The sequence below is a fragment of the Galeopterus variegatus genome, unplaced genomic scaffold (genome assembly GCF_000696425.1).
Source record: "Galeopterus variegatus unplaced genomic scaffold, G_variegatus-3.0.2 Scaffold1474, whole genome shotgun sequence".
In the NCBI taxonomy this organism is placed as follows: Eukaryota; Metazoa; Chordata; class Mammalia; order Dermoptera; family Cynocephalidae; genus Galeopterus; species Galeopterus variegatus.
In genome coordinates, this window is record NW_007727585.1 from 41052 (window position 1) to 64597 (window position 23546).

General features: G+C 43.3%; 1 protein-coding gene across 1 annotated transcript in view; it reads left to right on the plus strand.

The window, feature by feature from the left end:
- Positions 1-22781, plus strand: part of USP31 (ubiquitin specific peptidase 31) — a 57424-nt gene extending 34643 nt beyond the window's left edge. The window contains exons 11-15 of the mRNA XM_008577263.1: positions 709-828; positions 3269-3494; positions 10623-10781; positions 12345-12497; positions 14510-22781. Of these exons, the coding sequence (XP_008575485.1) occupies positions 709-828; positions 3269-3494; positions 10623-10781; positions 12345-12497; positions 14510-16092 (2241 nt within the window). The 3' untranslated portion in view covers positions 16093-22781. The remainder of the gene's footprint in view (positions 1-708; positions 829-3268; positions 3495-10622; positions 10782-12344; positions 12498-14509) is intronic.
- Positions 22782-23546: the final 765 nt, after the last annotated feature.

Below are 23546 nucleotides of genomic sequence, written 5' to 3' on the forward strand. Positions count from 1 at the left end.
TCTAAATTATTATGTCCCCACCTCAAAACCATTCCCTGCAGAGATGGTGTATGTGGATTTGGGACCTCAGATTGATATTTGGAAAGCTCTTGCTTATGGCAGGAGGGAGAGGATTGTTTGGAGCAGTTTAGTGCTTGGGGGAGAGAATAGTTAGGAGATTTGAAGAAGTTCAGGTGACAGAACAAGTGAGGACTTTGAATTAGGGTGGCGTGAGTAGACAGAGAGCAGAGGAGACAGGTGTGGGAAATGGCTGAGAGAGAATTACTTGGCATGAACAGGGAGTGGGAGGGAGAAGGAAGGGTTTTGGGGTTTGGGGTAACCCCCTATGCTCCATCTTTGGTGGGTGGTAGTGGTTTTGCTGAGGTAGGATGTAGAGAAGGAGAAAGAGGAGTTGATGGAAAGATGTCGAGTAGAGTTTGGGAAATATGCTGCGTTTGAGGTGCTTCTGCGACACCTAACATCATGTGTACAGCATTTACCTGTTTATAGTCGTTCCTCTTCAAGGGATAATCTTCAGCAAACGTCTGGGTGCCAGCTCCAGCCGGGTGCCACGTTTGACTGTGTTATTCCATTGACTCTCATCCTGTGCACTTTCCAGAGAGATTCTGAGTTGTGCCATGCCCTGGCTAAGAAATGAGCCCAACTGTGTCCCGTAACAGTGTCTCGCATTAAATGGCACTTGACAGAAGTCATGCTCCTTGTTTTCAGCTTGCCCCAGATGACGCCTGGCGCTGCCCACACTGCAAGCAGCTGCAGCAGGGGAGCATCACGCTGAGCTTGTGGACTCTGCCCGATGTGCTTATCATACATTTGAAGAGGTTCCGACAGGTAAGGTGTCTTCTATCACTGGCAGAAACCGAGCTGTGACCAAGTTTCTTATGCCCCTTCTGGTGGGCTCTGGGGGAGTTCTGTAGTGTCCCTGTTTGATCCCATGGTCCTGTCTGTGTATATTACAGACACACTTTTGCTCCTGTGTTTGTGGTCATGTTTTGTTATTTCCCAAAGCAAAATCTGAGCCTCCTGTGACCTTTTAAGTCCTACACATTTCAGTCTGCTTTGTAGATATTTTACTTTATTCTTGGGGGCTTGCTTTAGACTCATAAATGTTGTGTTAAGTTTTTGGACATGTAGTTTGGGATTAAAAAAAAAGAGTAGAGATTTTTTCTGGGGGAAGGGAATTCCGTTTCTACCTGATGTAATAATGGGTGTCATCCTGTGCCCAAGTAGCTGTAGTTGGGGAGATGAATCACAAATACATACAAAGAAAATCTACTTTGAGTTGTACTGCTTTGTGAGTCAGTTTTTCCAAAAAGGCTATCATTCCCTGAGGCTAGGATTGTCTTGGACAGCCCCATTGTAAGAGTGGTCACGGGGAAGTGAGCGTTAGTGGTGTCTGTGAGGCCCGGCTTCAGGAAGGTTTGCATCTGAAAAATGAGCAGGCATTCCCCAGGGTAAGTGGAAGCAGAGATGCACCCATATACTGACAGGGGGCACAGTGTATTTAGAGTCCAGTGGCCCGAGGGAGTGAAGCGTGTGCAAGAAGCTGAAAGCAGCCCAGTTGGGCTGGCACCCCAGAGGGTGGGACAGTGGTGGGAGTTGAGGAGGAAGAGCTGGGGGTGGAGGTTGGTGGTCTAAGCAGACCCTTGTAGGCAAAGTAGGATTCTGATGAAGGGTTTTAAGCAGAGAAGCAACACCACTAAGTTTGTGTTTTGCAAAGATCATTCTGGCTGTTGTGTAGAGAACAGTTGAGAGGCTATAGGAATGAAGACAGGGAGACCTGAAGAAGGTTTGGGGTTCAGCTCCTGCAGAAGTGAAGACTGGGCGTTTGCATTGGGTGTTGCAGCTGCACACATTGGGACCTGCAGGTGGAAAGCTGGCTGAGCTCATCACCCTTCCAGCAACCCAGACTCAGAACGCAGTGTCCTCCTCTGTTCCTCTCTTATCTTTCTCATCTGGGCAGTTGCTTTTCCAGCATGGTTGTGCCTTGCCATTCTTGCTGTCACCCTGCCAGTTTAGACTTTCTGTTACTTTCCAGCTGGTCGCCACTGCAGTCTTTAACTGATTTCTTTTCTTTTTTCTTTTTTTTTTCCTTTTTGTCTTTTTTCGTGACCGGCAACGGATCGCAACCCTCAGTGTCGCGCCCGTACCGGACCGGGACCGGCAACGGGATCGCAACCCTCGGTGTTGCACCCGCACCTCGCTCAGCCAGTGAGCGGCCGGTCTGTATGTGGGATCCGAACCCTCGGCGGGAGCGCCGCCACGCTCCCAAGCGGTGCACTGTAGCAGTGCGCCACCGGGCTGGCCCCTTTAACTGATTTCTTAACCTCCATCACTGTCCCCTTTCTAACATGTTTTATGTGCTGCTTACGCAGTTCTTCTCCCACAGCTCTGGTGACATCACTTCCTCCATAAAAGTGTCGGTGCTCCCCCCTTAACTACAGAGTAAGCTCCACATACTTCAGCCTGGCCTTCCTGACCATCCAGGACCTATCTCCCTTTGTCTTTTGCACATTTTTCTTTCCTTAATAGATTCGCAGCTCCTTGGCGTAGACATATCCATACCTGATTATTTTTTAAAGTTCTCGTAGACACAGGAAACATACAATAAGTATCTGTTCAACTGATGGTTGGATTTCCTTTTGAGCTTAAATGGAAAATACAGTTTACACAAGATTGTCAGCTATATGAATACATGAAGCTAAGTCAGTGTTGACTTTAATGTTCTTGTTGAGGGAAGTGGTGGGGGGCACCGCTTACTGAGTATCTCTTCTGTGCCAGGCCTTTGCACAGTTATCACTCCGTTAACTTTCATGCCTCTGTGACACGGGTATCAGGATGAACCACCTGAAATTGTCATTTTTGTAATTCAAAAACTTGAAAACCTTTTAACAGATAAGGAAATGAAGACTCAGAGGGGCTCCTTTATCCCCCTATAGGTAGATCCTTACTGTTGCCACTTTTAGTGATATTAAAACTTACTCCTCTCGGCTGGCTGGTTAGCTCAGTTGGTTAGAACACAGCCTTATAACACTAGGGTCATGAGTTCTGATCCCCATTCTAGCCAACTGCAAAAATAAATAAATAAATAAATAAAACCTACTCCTCTCAATAGCTAAAACTATTAGTCTGTTTCCCTATTTTGTGTGTGTCTTAGGAAATGTCAGTTAGGTAACTGAAACCACTTCAGCTGATAAGGCCCACATTCCACGTTATCTGCCATCTTCTAACATTAAAATATCATCAGAACTTGTTTTTCTTCTTGTAACAGGATGGAGACAAGCGTATGAAACTTCAGAACATGGTCAAGTTCCCCTTAACTGGGCTGGACATGACACCACATGTGGTTAAGAGAAGCCAGAGCAGCTGGAGTTTGCCATCCCACTGGTCCCCATGGAGACGGCCCTATGGACTCGGGAGGGACCCTGAGGACTACATCTATGACCTGTATGCTGTGTGCAATCATCATGGCACCATGCAAGGGGGGCACTACACAGGTCTGCAGTGTGAGAGGCTGCGTGTCTGTGCTGACGATTCCTTCAGACAGGTTCTGCTTATGGCAGGGTGACTTGGCTTTAGAACCTCATTTTCTCTTCCAGTGGGCAGTCTGCCAACTGTGAGGGCAGTTTCCATTCTCTGGATCTCTCTCCAAGAGCAAATAAACTAAAATTCTTTCCTCTTTTCCTGAGTTAGATCATCCAGTAGTTATCTGACCTGATTGGGGAATGTTGTTTATGAGGGGTCTTCAGAAAGTTCATGGAAAATGTGTATTATGAAAAAACTATGCATGGATTGCAAAATTTTTTTTTGCACCAAAATAAACTTGTACATACTAACTTGTCTGAACAGGATCTAGTTTGAGGCACTAAGAAGGATAAAACATCAGTTTGAAAAGAGCCTGAATCAGAACAACATGTTTTCTGCTAAAAGTGAAGCAAGAACAAACATCAAATTTATGGTGAAACTTGAGTAGACGAATGGTGAAGTCATTGATTCTTTATGGGGACAGTGTCCCAAAGAAATGAATGTACAAATGGATAATTTGCTTTAAGATGGGACAAGACAACGATGAAGGTGAAGCCCACAACAGCAGACCATCCACATCAATTCGCAAGGAAAAAAATTAATCTTGTTTGTTCCCTAATTGAAGAGGACTGACAGTTAATGGCAGAAACAATAGCCAACACTGTAGACATCTCTATTGGTTCAGTTTACACAGTTCTGACTGCAAAATTAAAGTTGAGCAAACTTTCTGCTTGATGGTTGCCAAAACTGTTGTGCCCAGATCAGCTGCAGACAAGAGCAGAGCTTTCAATGGGAATTTTAGACAAGAGCAAGATCCTGAAGCATTTCTTTGAAGAATTGTAACAAGAGATGACACATGGCTTTACCAGTATGATCCTGAAGACAAAGTATAGTCGAAGCCATGGCTACCAAGAGGTGGAAGTGGTCCAGTCAAAACAAAAGTGGACCTGTCAAGATGTGGCTATGGCAACAGGTTTTTGGGATGCTTGAAGCATTTTGCTTGTTGACTTTCTGGAGGGTTGAAGAACAATAACATCTTATTATGAGAGTGTTTTGAGAAAGTTAGTCAAAGCTTTGGCAGAAAAACACGTGAGAAAGCTTTGCCAGAGAGTCTTTTTCCACCATGACAATGCTCCTGCTCATTCCTCTCATCAAACAAAGGCAATTTTGTGAGCGTTTCCATGGGAAATCATTAGGCATCCACCTTATAGTCCTAATTTGGCTCCTTCTGACTTCTTTTTGTTTCCTAATCTTAAAAAAATCTTTAAAGGGCACCTTTTTTTCTTCTGTTAATAATGTAAAAAAGACTGCATTGACAGGATTAGATTCCCAGGATTCCAATTCTGTGGGGATGGACTAAATGGCTGTTATCATTGCTTACAAAGCGTCTTTAACTTGATGGAGTTTATGATGAGAAGTAAAAGTTTACATTTTTTATTTTTATCTTTTAATTCCATTTTTCCATCGACTTTTTGAAGTCCCCTCATACAGATGAGTAGTGTTGTCTGGTCACCTGAGGATTTGCCTTTGTTTACCTCACTTGCACCCCCATTTGAGGTTCTAGCTTCTCCCTTATTTGGAATGATAGCTACTTTTGTAGTGTCTTTAAAGTCACTAGGAATAGTTTACCTTTTTTTTTTTTTTTGTCTTTTTTCGTGTCCGGCAACGGATCGCAACCCTCAGTGTCGCGCCCGTACCGGACCGGGACCGGCAACGGGATTGCAACCCTCGGTGCCGCGCCCGCACCTCGCCCAGCCAGTGAGCGGGAACCGATCTGTATGTGGGATCCGAACCCTTGGCGGGAGCGCCGCCGTGCTCCCAAGCGGCGCACTGTAGCAGTGTGCCACCGGGCCGGCCCCTACCTTTTGTTTTAAAAGTAAAAGCAACTATGTTCATCATGTGAAATTTAGAGACTAGAGAGAAGTGGAAAGGAGAATACCATTATCCATGAAGATATCACTTAAAAATAATCATTGGTAACATTTTTAAAAACTGATAAAATACACATAACAAAATCTACCATTTTAGCCACTTTTAAGTGTATGGTTCAGTGGCATTAAGTGCACGCACACTGTTGTGCCACCATCCCTGCCATCCATCCCCAGAACTTCATCTTCTAAAGTGAAACTCCGTACCCATTAAACTCTAATTCCCATTCCTCTCTCCCCCTCCCTTGGCAACTACTGTACTTTCTTTTTCTATGAATTTGACAACTCTAGGTATCTTATGTAAGTGGAAACATACAGTATTTGTCCTTTCGTGAGTGGCTTATTTCATTTCGCATAATGTCTTTAAGGTTCATCTATGCTGTAGCATATGTCAAAATTTACTTCCTTTTTAAGGCCGAATAATGTTCCGTTGCTTGTAGGTAACATTTTGATGTATGGTATATACTTCCAGTGTTTTTCTGCAAGTTTTTGCCATTACTTTACACTGCTGTGATTACATGGTTGTGTTCTGTTCAGGTGGACATTATTGAGCACCTCATATCTAGCTTGACTGGGCTCTATCACATCAGAGATGAATAGGCCCCAGCCTCTATCTTCTGGCAGACGTAGGTACAAATAAAATCTGAAAAGAGCAGTAGTATGTAATAGGTTCTGTGGTGGAAATGTGAATGATCGGTACGGGTGGGGGCCAGAGGAAAGACTGGTGAGAGTGTGCTGGAGGGATAGGAGACACCGCTAGGATTAGTAATCTGCTGCCTGCACTGCATACCTATATGGACTAACTGTAGATGGACAGGTACAGATTTCAGAATCAGAGGAGCACAGTGAGGATGAGTGTGCTTCTGCATCCTGATCTTTTTTTTTTTTTTAAAGATGACCGGTAAGGGGATCTTAACCCTTGGCTTGGTGTTGTCAGCACCACTCTCAGCCAGTGAGCGAACCGGCCATCCCTATATAGGATCCGAACCCGCGGCCTTGGTGTTATCAGCACCGCACTCTACTGAGTGAGCCACGGGCCGGCCCTTGCATCCTGATCTTCACGCTCAGTATTGTAGCTTAAGTATTCTGATGTTGACACAGTTTTTATTATAAGCACTGTTTTTTTTTGTCTTTTTTTTTTCATGACCGGCAACGGATCGCAACCCTCAGTGTCGCGCCCGTACTGGACCGGGACCGGCAACGGGATCGCAACCCTCAGTGTTGCACCCACACCTCGCTCAGCCAGTGAGCGGGAACCGGTCTGTATGTGGGATCCGAACCCTCGGCGGGAGCGCCGCCGCGCTTCCCAAGCAGCGCACTGTAGCAGTGCGCCACCGGGCCGGCCCATAAGCACTGTTTTTACTGATCACAGAATATTCTGTTGATGGACTTATAATGTTATATAACATTCCCCATTGTTGAACATCTGTATTGTTTCTGGTTTTTAATTTTCAAGACAACACTGAGAGCATCTCTGTGCATGTTCACAGTGATTAATCCTGTATTTCCTGAGATGGAACCTCAGAAGTGGAATTCTTGGATTAAGGGCATGCACAAACTTTTGGAGGCCCGCAGGTTTTAGGGCTCTTGCTGGGACATCTCTTTACATGACGGTTGACGTGAGGTAATATGGTTACTTTGATTATCTGTAGGGGTGGCCAGGACTCAGATTTCTGCATCATTCACACTCAGTGTATTTTGCATGTATATTTCTCAGGGACTTTCTTTCTTCACTAATTCAGTGGTTTGTGCAACCAGACCCCAGAGTGATAGTGCCGACCATTGATTTGTAAAGGTAGGGGAGGTGAAGGAGGGTTGGGCTCTGCCATTTGGCATTTTGAAATCCCTGGGACTCTGCTCTAGCAGTTAGCCATGAACCTGCCTTCCCATCAGCAAGGTCAAGGAGCCTGGAGGCCTTCCCAGCCCTTGCACCCATGCTCTTTGAGCCTTCTCTGTTCCCTCTCAGGAGGGCAGGGATTGGGAAAGATGACTGGAGACAATAAGCTTTTATTCTTGAAGCCCTTTTAGTTCAAGTTCTTTAAATATTTAGATGCTGCAGGTAGCAGTTGTTTGAGAGAGGAATGAGCGGATCTCACCGTTGGAATGGCTTGGATTGCTTTTGCTTACCCTAGGAAGCACTTACAGGGAGAAAAAGAAGAGTTCAAAAGATGCTCTACTTTCATGGAAGACAAAAGTCTTACATATTTTATATTCTATTTTATGGGGGCCACTTGTGTAAGTGTTGTGTGTCTAGTTGGAGTTTTGCTTTTGTGGCATTACTAAGTCACATCTGTGTTCTTTGATACTGAGTCATGGAATTGCATACTCATGAACTCAAAATGGAAAGGAATTTAGGGGTAATTTAAGCTCACTAATTACCTGATATAGTGACACCTTTACCAGTGGTGTTCATCCAGCATCAGCTTTGGTAAATAATGCATCTTCCAGTTGTAACACTTTCTCAGGAGGATATGGACTGGCTTGTTACGCATTTTCCAGCAAGAAATTGTTGAGACAAATAGGACAGTGCTAGATTTTAGCATATCATGTTGCTCTTTAGATAGGACAGACTTTGGAAAATGCTGAAACCCTCAACTACCCTAGAGGCAGTGCAATTTAGTGAAAGGAGCTTGGGTTAGAAGCCAGACATCTTCCTAGCTCTGTGTTCTTAGCCTGGTAATCTTACTGTAACCTGGCTACAACAATAATAAGCCAGAAGTAATCATGGCCATTTCACTGGACCTGTTACCTAGGAGATGCTCAGATATTTTCTGTATTATTTCCACTTTCCCGTGCTTAAGCCATACCACTGATTTTATGGTATAGAAAGTGCTTAGAATCTTGGTTCTAAGACGTTTTAAATACTCTGAGCATTGTTGAATTAAAGATACCCTGTTTTTAAGTTTTCATTTGTAATGTTTATTTGGACATGTTGTTTATTTTGTGCTGGTTCTAGCTATAATTACACGCTATGTATGTGGTTAACTTGTATAAGGATTCTAGAGCAGTGCTTCTCAAACCAGCTGTGATGAAGAACTTGGGTTTTTTTTTTTTTTTTTTTCTGTTTTAAAATTTCCTATTCTCCCTGAACCAGTACTTTTGTAAAAATGCAGCACACATATCACAGCGGCATCAGACTGCTGTAAAAGTTTTTATCTGCTCTCTCCGTTTTGGTTCTTCTCTTGTGGGCTGGCACCAGTCTGTGAGCCACCATTCAGGTAGCACTGGCCTAGAAAACATTTCAGAAAATAGTGCTAGGAAGAGAACCAAGTAGAATTATTCTGTGAAATAATTAAGATAATTTCCTAGAAAAGCAAGTAGAATTATTATTGTTTCACCACCAGTGAATTACTGTGCTGTGTTAATTTCCATGCCGGGACTGAGACTAGACCATCCTGAAGCAAAACAAACTAGTGCCAGGTTACTCTGTCACCTTCTCTTGGGTGTGTCCCTCATCATGGTTCTGCTCCCACCCACCACTCCAGAATAGCAGCCACCTCACCAGCTGTGTTATTTGCACCTCAAGCCTGACCTGACACCATTGGCCACACAATTGCTATTTTTATAGCTCTGTTCGCTGCCCGTATCTCCATTTTGCACCCTGTGTGATCCCAGTGAGTCCTCAGCTGCAGTGATAGATTCTTATTCTGCTCTTCTTCTGGGGGACCTGTCTGGCATAACCCTTCCTTGCCTGGTCCCTTTCATCCCTGGTGGTTCCATACTTGCAAAAGTGGTTGACGGAGTCTCTCCTAGTGCCTCGTAGGGCCTTATGTGCCCTGCCTAACTCTGTTTCAGCGTTAAGCTAATATTCTAGCACTCATTTATTCTCATCCCAATAAATGGGTATTTTTAGAAAACATGATAATAATGAACCCTTCTGTATAAAACTTCAGGCACCCCTTGGTACATCCTTACAGGATGACTTGGCTTCCTGAACTTTGAGTTTTTGTCTGTTCTTGCTGGTACTTGAACACTTTATTTCTAGCTCAGGCTCAGAATTTGAAGTGGAGAGGAGGCCTCATGCGTTTGTGAGCTCATATGTTCTCAGTTTGCCAGGGAACCTCTGTGCAGCATTGTTTGTGCTATCCTCTGAGGGAAGCAGGGTCGGGTAGGGGCTTAAGTGCAAGCTTGGAGGACTAGGCAAACCTGAAAGGAGCTGGGCTGTGCCTTTCACCAGCTGCATGACTTTGGGCAAACTGGTTAATCTTTTGAGCCTCTGTAAATTGCAAGTAATAGTAGAGCAAATTCCAGGATTAAATGAAATGCTTGGTACATAATAAGTGTTAAATATCAGCTGCTATTGTTATTATTTCTTTTCATATTATTTTCTGTCTCTTAATAAACGCTAAATGTTACAACATGCTTAAGTCAGGGTTTCTTAACCCTGGCAGTGTTGACATTTTGGCTGGATAGTTGTGTTGTGGGATGCTGTCCTGTACATTACACTGTAGTATATTTAGCAGCATCCCTCACCTCCACCTGCTAGAGGCCAGTAGCCACCTACCCACCCCCCGCCCCGCCTCACTTGTGACGATCATGTCTCTGTTTATTGCCAAATTTCCCCTGCAAGGCAAAATTGTCTTTGGTTGAGGGTTTAAATAAAATTGTCTTTGGTTGAGGGTTTAAATAAAATTGTCTTTGATGAGGGTTTAAATAAATGAGTAAGGTCATGTGTCACTTAACAATGGGGATACATTCTGAAAAATGCATCGTTAGGTGATTTTGTCATTGTGCTAACATTATAAGGTGTGCTTACACAAACCTAGATGGTGTAGACCACTACACACCTAGACTATATGGTATAGCCTATTGCTGCTATGTGAGTAATTCATTGCACTATGACCTTATGATGACTGACATTACTAGGCGATAGGAAATTTTTAGTTCCATTATAATCTTACGGGACCACCATTGTTGTTACATGGCACTTGACTATATATTGTGTTTTCTAAGATGAAATAGAACTGTACCTACTTAGATTGGTTTGGCGTTTTTTGAAACATTTGGCCTGAGTGTGGTATGGAATTTGGATTTTTAAAACCTTTTTTTATTACATGAAGCCTTAAAGAGTTCTTGAATTAATTATATGAACCAATGAGGTGGTGTGTTTGTGGGTAGAATGGAGTGGCTGGTGCAGCCTCCCTGGTACTGACAGTGGGCTCTTTTTGGCAGCATACTGTAAGAACTCCGTGGATGGTCTCTGGTATTGCTTTGATGACAGCGATGTGCAGCAGCTGTCGGAAGATGAGATATGTACGCAGATGGCATATATCCTTTTCTACCAGAGGCGGACAGCTATACCGTCATGGTCAGCCAACAGCTCGGTGGCAGGTAAGGCTGACTTTGGTTCTCGGGCAGATTTTTCCAGAGTAGAAGATTATAATTTATGGTACAGAGAACCTCATCAGAAGGTCTCATGACTCTGTCAGTTTGATCAGATTAATTCTCACATTTCCATTTAATCTGGAAACAAAAATGATTGCAATCAAAGAAATGGGGATGGAATGTGAGAGTAGCTGTGGACTAGCAGAGTTCATGTAGACTGGAGATAGAGCCTGGCTCAAAGAAAGCTCACGATGTGTATTTGGATAAATGCATAAATAGGCCATTTTATAAAGGATGAGGTTAGGGCTGGCCCCGTGGCTCACTCGGGAGAGTGCGGCGCTGGGAGCGCAGCGGTGCTGGGAGCACTGGGGCCATGGGTTTGGATCCTATATAGGGATGGCCGGTGCACTCACTAGCTGAGCGCGGTGTGGGCGACACTAAGCCGAGAGTTACGTTCCCCTTACCGGTCACACACACACACAAAAAAATAAAGGATGAGGTACCATTAGAAATAATTCTTTCCAATAAGAGGATTAGCCTATTCTGTTAGGGCAAGGACTGATGGCTATAATCATATTAGATGACTGGGGGTTAGGCTGCTGGGATCTAGCCAGCTATGTTAATAAATGAAGGAGGCAGTGTCAACATACGATTTGGATCAGCCACACAAAATCTAAACTAGGGGGCGCATACTTCTTAACTCAGCGTTTGGCCTTAACAGAATGTGACAGAGGACTGGAACATGGTAATGTGTGATCAGGTTAGGGAATATTAATCCTTGCTCCTCTGGAAGCTTGCACGGGGTGAGTTCAAAGCAGCTGAAAGCCCTGTGAACCCTGTTGGGAGCCATGCCCCTCCCAGTTTGGAGTTGCTCACTCACTTAACAAAAGTGGGAGCTCTAGTGCTCTTGTGCCTCCCCTCAGAGTGTTCCAGAGTCTGAGACGTGCTCAGAAATGACACCCTCCTGAGGCCTACTCGAGACAGTCATGCTGCTCCATATACTCAATTTCAAGAGCAGTTTCTGTTGCCCTGCTGTATGTTTAAGGGCATCTCTGGAGCAGACAGGATGGATTGACATATAGCTCTTTGTGCATGTGTATTATTATTGTTATGAAATTAGTTAGAGATTTCCACAAGACAGTGAGTTTAGGGGAAAAAAACAGGGCGTTGTTGCGCTCTCCCTTCTCTGTGTCAGAAATATTGCTGCAAGTGCTTAGAACAGAGTGTGGCATGCAGGTGCTTATTTGTAGAATGAGTGAATGAACATATGAATGACTGTGATCCATTCTCTTGCCAGCTCTTGAGACTCAGACTTGCATAATGAAATATTCATCCCTATACTTGCATTTTATTACTATAAACATCGTGTGTATAGAAATCTGCCTTGCATTTTTTCAACCTAACAGGATATTTGGGCAGGCACATTTTGAGTTCTGGGAGTTAATGCCAACCTCGGGTGGGGATATCAGTTGCCCCCAGCTCAACTTGCAGCACCTTCGCAAGGGTGTGTGCAGTGCGGGCTGGTCACGGGACCCTGGCCTGACATCCATGCCTGCTTCCTTCCTGCAGGCTCCACAAGTTCTTCCTTGTGCGAACACTGGGTGAGCCGGCTCCCTGGGAGCAAGCAAGCCAGCGTGACCTCTGCGGCCTCCTCCAGACGCACCTCCCTGGCCTCGCTCTCCGAGTCCGTGGAGATGACTGGGGAAAGGAGTGAAGATGATGGTGGGTGTGAGTTTTCCAAAGTGCAACCCACAGACACAGCATGGGGTCCCTCAAATTTAGGAGCTAAGTCCCAAGGAGACTGTGGGAGAACTCAAAGGGGGTTACAGTGAGTGGAGCTGCAGGGCTGTGGATTACAATTGTAAAGAGTCACATTTTATGTACACATGGTCATTGGCTTTTTCTCTGCTACCCCAGACTTTCTCTTCGCACTTCATTATTTTCCACCTTCAAGGTCTAGTGGAGGCTGGAGCTTAAATTCTACAATAATGTACTATATGTATTCTTTTTTCAAAGTGCTTGTTCACTCCTCAGAATAGCTGTGAGGAGCTCAGAGAGGTAACTTGCCTAGGGCCTCCTGGTCAGCAGTCACTGTTCCAGACTTGGAGTGGAGGTTCCTGCCTCTCAGGAACGTCTCCCCCTTCTGCCACACTGCTTCCCATGGAGGAAATTGTGGCATGCTCTTTTTAGTGCAGACGCATCTAGAACAGAAACCGTTGCCTTTGCATAGAGGTTAGGACCTCTGAAGGCAGTCATTATACAGAACGGTAAATCTGATAAAAATTGAACTCTGACTTTTTTTTTTAACTTTCGCTTAACCACTTGAGTAGTGGCAGGACAGACCTGAGTTCTAACAGGCACACCAGGTAGTGTGGGAAGGACCAGGCAGCCAAAGTACTGCAAGCTGGAAGAAGCAGAGCGTGAGCTCAGCTTGAGTAATGAGGGCAGTGACTCATCTTCCAACAAGTCTCCCTCTGTGGCCAGCATTTCGATCACTGTAGTCTGCTGCTAGTGCTGATGGATAATTCTGAGAAGATGAAGTGGGGTCACAATTGCAGGAGGCTGGAAGAACAGTGCCAGACAAGGAGCTCTGCACCTTGCTCCAGCTCTGCCACCTCTTCTGGCTTGTTGCTTCATTATTTGTGAAATAAGAATACTGGGCTGTCATTGTGAGCTCCTTCTAGCTCCTCACATTTTATGAAAAACTGACTAGTGAACCATTGCTTGTTTAAGTAGAGGTTATTTTTCAACACAGCTTTTAAACTTGGAAATTCCCTGTTGTTTCAACAGTAAGCCTAGGTACAGCTTGCTCCAATCTATTTTTAAACAGTGTAGTTGGTGAAATCAATATCTTCCTAAGCATCATCATCGTGTGATGGTTCTGGGTGGTGCCCACAGAACAGAGCCTATTTCTTAGGATCTTATACAGACAGAGTTTTATAAATACCACAGCCACAGTATCAAGTGTATATAGAATTTAATTTAGAATATTTTCTTCGGAAGATTTAAGTCACTCAGGAGTGTATTGTGTCCAAGTCTCTCTAGTTGTTTCCACTGATTTACTTTTGCAGTCAACTGTTACAGGCCAGCTTATAGGTGCTGTTGAGTGGGGGTCCAGGGGTTGGGTTCGGGTATTAGCTCTGCCTTTAATCATTTGTGTAATCTTGGTCAAGGACTTCACTCTGTGAGCCCCAGATGTCCTTCAGTAAGACGAAGAAGCTGGATCGGCAGCTCACAGTTAGTGAGCATCTGTGGAGCGCCAGGTGCTTTAAGACTTTAATTCTCACAATAACCCTATGAATTACAGTACAGATCACATAGGCCCCCCTACCATTTTTTGTAAATAAAGATCTATGGGGATACAGCCCTGCGCATTTGTTTATGTGTCACTTGTGGCTGCTTTTGTGCTGCAGTGGCACAGTGGGTGGTTGGCCCACAGAGCTTAATGTACTTACCATCTGGGCCTTTACAGGAAAAGCATGCTGACCCCTGATGTAGAGCGAGGAGGACAGAGGAAAGTTGGCTGATCCCTGAGTTCGAATGTCCCTATCTTATAACTGTGTTCAGAAAGGTTGAAGTCACATGGCTGCCGCTTAACCTTAGGCAGGCTGGCTCTGAAGGTCATGTTTCAGTCATTCCATGAGGCTTGCCTTTGTTCCATCTTCAGTGTCTTAAGATGTTACTAGAACGTTTTTGTTGGTTTAGCTTAACAGTGTTCTCTTTACTGTGTTCAGGAGGCTTTTCAACTCGACCATTTGTAAGAAGTGTCCAGCGTCAGAGCTTGTCATCTCGATCTTCTGTCACCAGCCCCTTGGCCGTCAATGAGAATTGCATGAGACCTTCGTGGTCCCTGTCTGCTAAGCTGCAGATGCGCTCCAGTTCTCCTTCTCGGTTCTCAGGGGACTCTCCAATTCACAGCTCTGCCTCCACCTTGGAGAAGATTGGGGAGGCAGTGGATGACAAGGTCTCCATCTCTTGCTTTGGTAGCTTGAGGAACCTTTCTAGCAGTCACCAGGAACCGAGCAATAGTCACAGTCGACGGGAGCACAAGGCCGTGGGCCGGGCCCCTCTGGCTGTCATGGAAGGTGTGTTCAAAGATGAATCAGACAACCGCAAATTGAACTCCAGTGTGGTAGATGCACAGAGCAAAAACTTGGCACAAGGAGATTGCTTGCCCTCTGTCACTGATCCATTTGATAACAATAACCAGATTGCTTATGTGGACCAGAGTGATTCTGTAGACAGTTCTCCAGTCAAAGAGGCAAAACCTCCAAGCCACCCGGGCTCACTTGCAAAGAAACCAGAGAGCACAAGCAAGAGGTCCCCCAGCTCCAAAGGCACATCTGAGCCAGATAAAAGCTTGCGGAAGGGGAGACCAGTCTTGGCAAGCCGGGAATCATCTCTTTCAAGTACATCCCCTTCTTCTCCTGTTCCTGTAAAAGTTTCTCTAAAGCCCTCCCGCTCCCGAAGCAAAGCAGATATTTCTTCCAGGACCAGTGGACGGCATTCATCCCCTGCCTCTGCCCCTGCCCCTGCCCCGCCCAAAAAGGAGTCATCCTCCAAATCCCAGGATTCCGTGTCATCTCCTTCACCACAGAAGCAGAAGTTAGCTTCTGCCCTCGCACACACTGCTTCCTCTACATCTGCCAAAAAAGCCTCCAGCCCTGCCACGAGGGGACCTTTCCCTCCCGGGAAGAGCAGGACTTCAGACCGGAGCCTAAGTAGAGAGGGCTCCAGACAGAGCCTGGGTTCTGACAGAGCCAGTGTTACCTCTGCCTCCAAACCGAACTCCCCTCGGGTGAGTCAGGCCAGAGCAGGTGAGGGTGGAGGGGACAGGAAGCATGTCAGGAGCTCCTCCATGGCCAGCCTGCGCTCCCCCAGCACGAGCACAAAGTCCGGTCTGAAGAGGGACAGCAAATCTGAGGACAAGGGGCTATCCTTTTTCAAATCAGCCTTGAGACAGAAGGAAACGCGGCGGTCGACTGATCTCGGAAAGACAACTTTGCTCTCTAAAAAGGCTGGCGGGAGCTCCGTGAAGTCAGTCTGTAAGAGCACCGGGGATGACAGGGCAGAGAAAGGCTCCCAGCCTCCAGGTTCCCAGCAGTCCAGTGCAGAAACGCTTGGTAAAGAGCAGCTCGTCTCTAAGAACCCTGCTTCTGCTAAACATTCCCTGCTGTCCGCTCGCAAATCCAAGTCTTCCCAGCTAGACTCGGGAGTTCCCTCGTCTCCTGGTGGCAAGCAGTCTGCTGAGAAATCCTCAAAAAAGTTATCTTCTAGCATGCAAACCTCTGCACGGCCTTCTCAAAAACCTCAGTGATATTTCTGCAATCCCAGTGTTTTATCTGTAAAGATGTTTATTTATTTAGAACCCTTCCCCTCCCACCAAAGCCCTCTATGCTTTTGTTTTGTATTTTTTCAGTCATGTGCCTAACGTGTGCGTGTATGCGCGTGCGTGCATGTGTGTATGTGTGTGCGTTTGTGCAGGGAATTCAATTGCAAATTGTTAAAAGCGTCGCCTTATTCTGCCATTGAACCAAATAACAGCCATAGGCAAAGCACTGATACCAAGCTAACTGGAATAATTTTAGATGATGCCCTGGACAGTCCCTTTAGCAGTTGTATATATTTCTTTCTAGAGAACTCTAATGACATTAATTGGACACTAGGGTTTTAAACCCTGTGAACCAGTTAAGCTATAATGAGTGTGTTAGAAGGATGAATTATTTGACTTGGGTTTCATCTGAGCAGAATTTGTCCTCACTACGGATGTCAGGTGGCACCAGGAGCACTAAAAACTGTGACACTAACAGTGAAACAAACTGAGGGAAAAACTGTTGCTTTCTGCACTTTTGCCCCATCTACCAGTCTTTGTAAAGGGCAATATTTTAACACTAATGTTTCTCAGGTATATACTCAGCTAGTCTAGGATGGATGTGCATCAGTAAATGGATTAAAGAGGAAGGTGACATGTGGGTGACTGTGTCATTTCTCCTACTGCCACAAATAGAAGTTTTAGAGGTGGAAATGAAGTCTTTCACTACCTTCATGTCTGCAGGGATGTGTGTACCATAACCCATCTTTACTCTTAGGATATGTCCTGAGAGGTGGCACATTGGATAGCCAGCAAGTCAGTCACTAGTAGATAATTTTTTTTTTTCCTTGTAAATTTGCTAACTGAGGCCATTGGGATTTTGAACTATGGTAGAGCAGTTGATACCTTTGAAAGGATCCTGGAAAAAAATGGATGCTAAGCTGGATGCACAAATCTGTACCATGTTCCATCTCTGGTGTTGCTTGTTTCTGTTAAAAGTTGGAAGCTCCGTGCTGCCCCGCGTCTGCATGTTCATGTTTCCTCGTTGCATAACTTGGAGAGGAAAGAAGTTGCCTACTGCCACAAGTCAGTGGCGGTGTGTGGAAGCAATGCGTGACAAAGTGTTACATATGCACCTTGGATCCTGCCTGTCACTCTTAGTTATGACTGCTTTTCAGTGGCTCATTTATTGCTTGTGTTTAAGATTCAATCTCATACTCAGAACTTGCAGGTGGAATTGGGAGTGTACACCCTCTGGCAGTGTCAGTGCAAATGGCATTTCTTGTTTAGAGAAAGGGGAACCTCACAAAAATGTCACAGATGAACAAAATCTGTAGTTTCCAAGCTTTTTGGAGGTCTGGCAATACTTTCCTGCTCAAGTTCTAGCTTTTTTAAAACAAACCTTTTTCCTTTTTTTTTTTTTTTTTAAGTGTTAGGAGAGTCATGGTCCTGATTCTCCTTGAATAGCATTTGTCACTTTGCCATGAAATGCAGCATGTTTAGTTTATGCGCTTATAAATGTTAACTTTTTTTTTCTTTGTTATAGACTTTTCAGTTCTTCCTGAACTCTTGGTGCACAGATCCGTTTATAACCTCCCTTTTCAGTATTGCTGTGTGCGCAGCAACTACAGCACGTATGCATGCATAGCTGTAAAGTCTCCACTGCTCTTTTTTCTCTTTTTATTGTTTTTTCTGTGAATATCTCTTGGGAAATGTTTCTAGTAGGTTACTTAACTTTATTTTGCTGCCAATTTGAGCATTAGCCAGTAACTTGCAAGTCCAGAGGCCATTTATGTTGAGGGTAGCTGGAATTTTAGACCCTTGCAGTATGTAAGACTTAAATACTCAGCCTTGTGGAAGTTACCATGTTGCTCCATGTGATTCATTGTACGTGAGTCCATCGCCCACTGCACTCACTCCTGTGCTGGCAACTTCACTGGTTGTCCTCGTTTTACTATAGACTTTGGTGGTTTCCCAAAGCAGCATTACTCTCCTCTGCTGTGGCGTGACTGCAGATGCTGACTGCTTCCAACAGCACATTGACAGCCTGATCGGTGTTTAGCCACCACTCTCGTTTTCCTTTATGGCTTTTATTTCCTGAGACAGATGTGCCTGATGTGGATCATCAATATCAGGAGATGAATGTCTAATTTGAACCTCTCATCTGTGCTTAATACGTAGATCTCATTTGAAATCTCCTACCAAAAGCTCTGAAACAATCTTGGAATTATAGTTTGATTAGACAAAGTGTGTTGGTAACACATTTTTTTTTGCTATAATCAGTTAAGCATTAATAGAAACTAATTTTCAGTGGTAAATATTTTCGAGTCCTCTAGGGATGAATTTTCAATTATGTCTAGTGTCTTAAAAAAAAAAAACTCCCTCTACAAATCCCTTTAATTTTCCATGGGGTCTAGAAATAATATTTCAGAAATTGTAAACTTTGTCTATGGAGTTTAGTCCTGTTTCAGATTTAATTAAATAGAAAAATAAATCAAGAAGCATTATGGCATTGTCTAGGCATCTTTTTTTTTGGCGGCTGGCCAGTACAGGGATTTGAACCTGTGATGTCTAGACATCTTTAGGCTGTTATATTTCCATGGCTGGTAAGCAATGAAAATTTCATTATCCCTAACAATGAGGTACAACTTTAAGGCACAGAAAAGGATATTTTGCGTAAAACTTTGAAGATGTCCTTTGAGGTGTGAATTACGGAAAAATTTTTACTTGGTTCAGTTTAGTTTTTTGGTAGGGTTAGGGGCTCAAGTGTTTGATTTTTTTATTTTCCCACTGCTGTTGAGCACAGTGAACATGTATGTGCATTGGGGTTAAAAGTCATCTGCTAAGGACAAGGCCTGGGTTTCTTGACAACTAGGTGGGACTAATTAGAGCAGTTATTTCCTGGTAGGCACAAAATAATCACGAATAGTAATGTTGCATCTGTAATGTTTGTTTGCTTTAAAAAGAATCCCTTTTTATTTTTTATTTCTTTTCCTGTAAACATTCAGTGCACTAAGGCTGTAACATTCCTTAAGATAGCCCTACACCTGGCCTTTGTAATCCCTTAGATGATGTGGAAGCACAAAGAAACCATCTTATACCACCTCTGGCCCCTTTTGTATTTTCTCATCCTAAAGCAGCCTAACTGAAAGTAATAATGTGCTGGACCAAACGAAATGGATGTGGGAGTCTTTGTGGGATGGAAAAATATTGTAATCATCTGTGAGGCTGCCTTAAACTTTTGGGATCATTCTTTCATCATTCATTTATTCTGCAAGCATTCATTGAGGGCCTGCTTTGCATATAAAGGCAAGCTGAAAGCTTCAGGAATTTGCAGTAACTGAGGAGCCCTGGGAGCACAGCCCATCAAGCAGGGGATGCTAATGATGTCCTAAATGGAGTGACAGTCTTCCCTAGCAGAGAGAGCAAGTGGATTCTGGTCAGTCGGCTAAGGCTTACAGTCCTCGTGAGTGAGTCTGCTCTGTCTGGAAATCAGAAGTATCCTTCCTCATCTCTGGAGACATTTTACTCTTATATCTGCTTCAGACCAAGCCGTCTCTACTGTTTAGGGATTGAAAATCCATTACACAGTCACTTTACACTAGAATTGGGTCATCTGCGCTTGTATGAGATGGATGTGCGGATTTTTTGGGGAGGGAGGTGAGTTGTGAGGGGAATTGTCATCCCTCTAAACTAACTATCCTGAAAAAAATAGGAACAGTATGTAAAGGGAACAGCAGAGTTAGCCTTTAGGGAACATGGAACAGAAAACTGCGAACAAAGCTCGTTTATTTCAAATAAATGTGTTTTAGTAGATGAACATCTGACGTGACGTTTCATTCTGACAAATTACTGAACAGCTGAAGTTATTTCTTATGTAAGTGATTATAATGATCGGACACAAAGATAATTAGTGTTTCTGGGTTGTATTTTTGAGATAGTATGCAAATCATAAGCACAGTTGCAGTAAAACACATATTTTGGAGGCATGTAGAACTTCGTACTATTTGGAGTTGAGAAGGGCAAAATTTTCTGACAAACCAGTGCCTATCATAAACATGAAAAGTAACTTACTGTTCAGGCTGTCTTTAATTTCATAAAGGGTACATTATTATTAAACCTGACTACATATTTTGGGGGGAAAGCCAATGCTTTTATTTAAATGAACACTCAGTGTCTCACACTGCCTTTTGATCAGCTCCAAAGGTGTTTGTTTCTGCAGCAGCATTTTGAGCGTGACCGATCATTTTCCCCAGATAATGAAAACAATTTTGCATGGCCTCCTTCTAACCCAGAAAGCATGCTTTTACTACCCATGCAAGCAACCAGTAAAAAAATATAGACTACACTAAATGTTAAGTTTTAAAAAAAAAAAGCCACTCTTAGATTATAAAGCTCTATTTTTGAATTTGTAATTTTTAAATGTGGCATAATTGTCACTACAGAAGAGCATGAATGTGATTTTACTTTGCATATATTTCTCTTTACCGATTTTTTTTATCATTGGTGAAATTGTGTGTAAAATAATAAGTATTTTGCAACCAGAAATGAGATTGGATATGTTGAATATACATTTGTGTATATACTGTATTTAGCCTGAACACTTTCCTAAAGTATTTTGTTCTGAAAATAACCTGCCGTTTTCTATAGATTTTAATTTTTTATATCTTCTAGGGTTCTATTGTGGTCACTAGGGGAGGATGTGGCTTCAAATAGTGCTAACAATTTTTAAATGCTTTTGTAGAAACTTAGAGCTGTTTTGGAAAGCTTTGGACCTTCCCAACCACTGGTCACAATAAGACTAATTAAGCCCATGGAATTTATGGTAGTGTTGTATAGTAGATTAGGTTCTAGATCCATCTCACATTCATTTAAAACCCTTGTTTCCCAATTTTGGGGAGAAGGGGGATTCATAGCAGACTTGAGAGGCTTTTTGGAACCACACATGTATTCTCCCCAAGATCTGGTTAAGCCTCTTCTGAGTGACTTGTCTGAGATTGTGATACCCATGTTCACTAGAATCATCTAGGGAACTTGTGAAAATATAGTGCCTGGGTCCAAGCCCTAAGCTTTTGATCTAATTAGTGTAGGGTTGGGTCCCAGGTATTCCTGTCTATTTTTGAGCTCCTGGGTATCTCTAATTGCAGTCAGAATTGAGAATCATGTTGGCATGCCTTCCCTTTGCTGAGAGTTGTAGTGAGAATTACTGCCATAGCAAGCACTCAGGAGTGACTCCAATTCTTCAGTTGTGTTGGAGAGGCTTAAAAAAAAAAAAAACACCAAAAAGATTGAGAACCACTGATACTAACCTGTTTGAAGTATGGGGGTCTTTCTGATTCAAGGCCTGATTTGGGAGCTTGGAGCATTTTGTGGGTGGCCTAGCGCTTGCCATTCTGTTGGGAAATGGTGGTTTTAGGTGCTGGAGCAGGCAGAGTGCCCCATTGGGTTCGCATCCTTCCCCAGAGCCTTTCCTCCAGTTTCCACCACAGGGCCAAGACCCATGGGAGAGCAGGGAAGTCAACAGCCTTTCCAGCCTTGGAAAACCTGTCCCTGCTTTTTATAGATCCAATTTCCTTTTTGTAGTAATTACAATAGCAAACCCCAGGCTGCTGCTGAATTTTCTACTTAGCTCATTCTCTGCTATAGTTCTTACTTATCCAGAATGTAGTTTCAGAAATTCTTTTTAGTTTGAAAATGAATGTGAAACATCTTATTTGGAGTATTTTTTGTGTTTTGTTGTTGGCAACCCTCGATATTTTTTTCTCTTTTCATGTATTTTTTTAAAAATCAAGTAATCCTCATCCAAAAATTTGGTAGTTTATGTTACCTATGGAGTTAGATGAAATTCAGTTTTAATCTGTGGTGAGCTGAATGCACTCCGACATCTTAAATATAATCTGCTGTGCTCATGTGGTTTTATCCTGTTGAGCACTGTGCTATCTACAAAAATAAACAAACACTTTACCTGGTGTATTCAACATTTTAAGGAATAAAAGATATAAGTAGAAGTTCAAGTTGGAAATGCTTCTTTAGAAAGGCCACCCAGCGTAGTGATATCTGTTGCAGTCGTGAAAGCGCAATATGAAATTTCCTAGGTGCTATTCTAAGTGGAGTGGTATCATCATACCAAATGGAAAGGCAGTTACAGTATTTCCAAAGCTGAAGTTCTTTGTGGGCCTTTCAAATACGCATTTATGGTCCGTATAGGTTTGCTCACCAACTGTGCCTCTCACCACTGGTTAAAATTGAATTTAAGCCCCATTACAAAAATAGTTTCTTGAATGAACTCTTCAGTTTTCACACTGGAATTTTTATAGTTGTCTCAAAAGCTGCATGACATCACTGTCGTATCACAATGCTTCAGTATTGTTTACGCAGCATCGATAGTGACTTCTATATGATTTTCTTCTTTAGTTGTATGCTAATATGGAGGGCAGGATGTCTTTCCTAGAGGCTGGAAGAAAAGTGTCTCATATATTTTAAATTATTTTAGAACAAGTGCATGAGGTGTGCCACTGACTTCTGTTATTTATTTGTATGTTTTATTATTCATGGTATATGCACTTTTAAGAAGCAGAATTTATTTTTATGTTACAAATGTTTTATTTCTGAAATAGCCATTCATTATATAGTATACAATTGGAATTAAGAGAAAAGTGGAAAATGTAACAAAATAAATTTATTACATAATGCCCTCTTCAGGCCATATTCCTCTTTTCTCCTCCTTGCCAACCAATACCTTTTTGGTGTTAACTAATAATATTATTGTACTGCATTAATCTATACAGAATGCTTTAAAATTGCAGTGTTAAGTTTAAAAAGCAAGTTACAGAAAAAGATACATATAGAGACTTTATGTAAAAGTTTAGACAAAAAATCACATCCATGCTTATATATTTTTCACAATCGGGGATTATTAATCCCATTTTCTCCATGAGAGACCAGGGGAAATTTGTCCTGGACCATGGGGCTGGACAGAAACTCATATTTTGACTCAATTCCAGCAGACTTCCAGCATTTCATATTATTTTCCCTCTTTTACCAAATTTTTATGATGGAAGAAAGAGCAATATAAAAGTGAACATTCTTTTCTCAGCCCTCTCTTAACCCTGACATTCAGTGTCTTCGTTTTTTTTTTTTTTCCTTTTTGTCTTTTTTACTGACCGGTAACGGGATCGCAACCCTCAGGGTCACGCCCGTGCTGGGGACCGGCAACGGGATCGCAACCCTCGGTGTTGCGCCTGCACCACGCTCAGCCAGTGAGTGGGAACCGGTCTCCACATGGGATCCGAACCCTCGGCGGGAGCGCCGCCGCGCTCCCAAGCGGCGCACTCTCCAGTGCGCCACCAGGCTGGCCCAGTGTCTTCGTTTTTAACCATCCTGTTCTGACAACATTTTTTCCAGCTATCTTTCCCACCCTCAGCACAGAACTCCCAATTGTGGATGTCACATCACTTGTG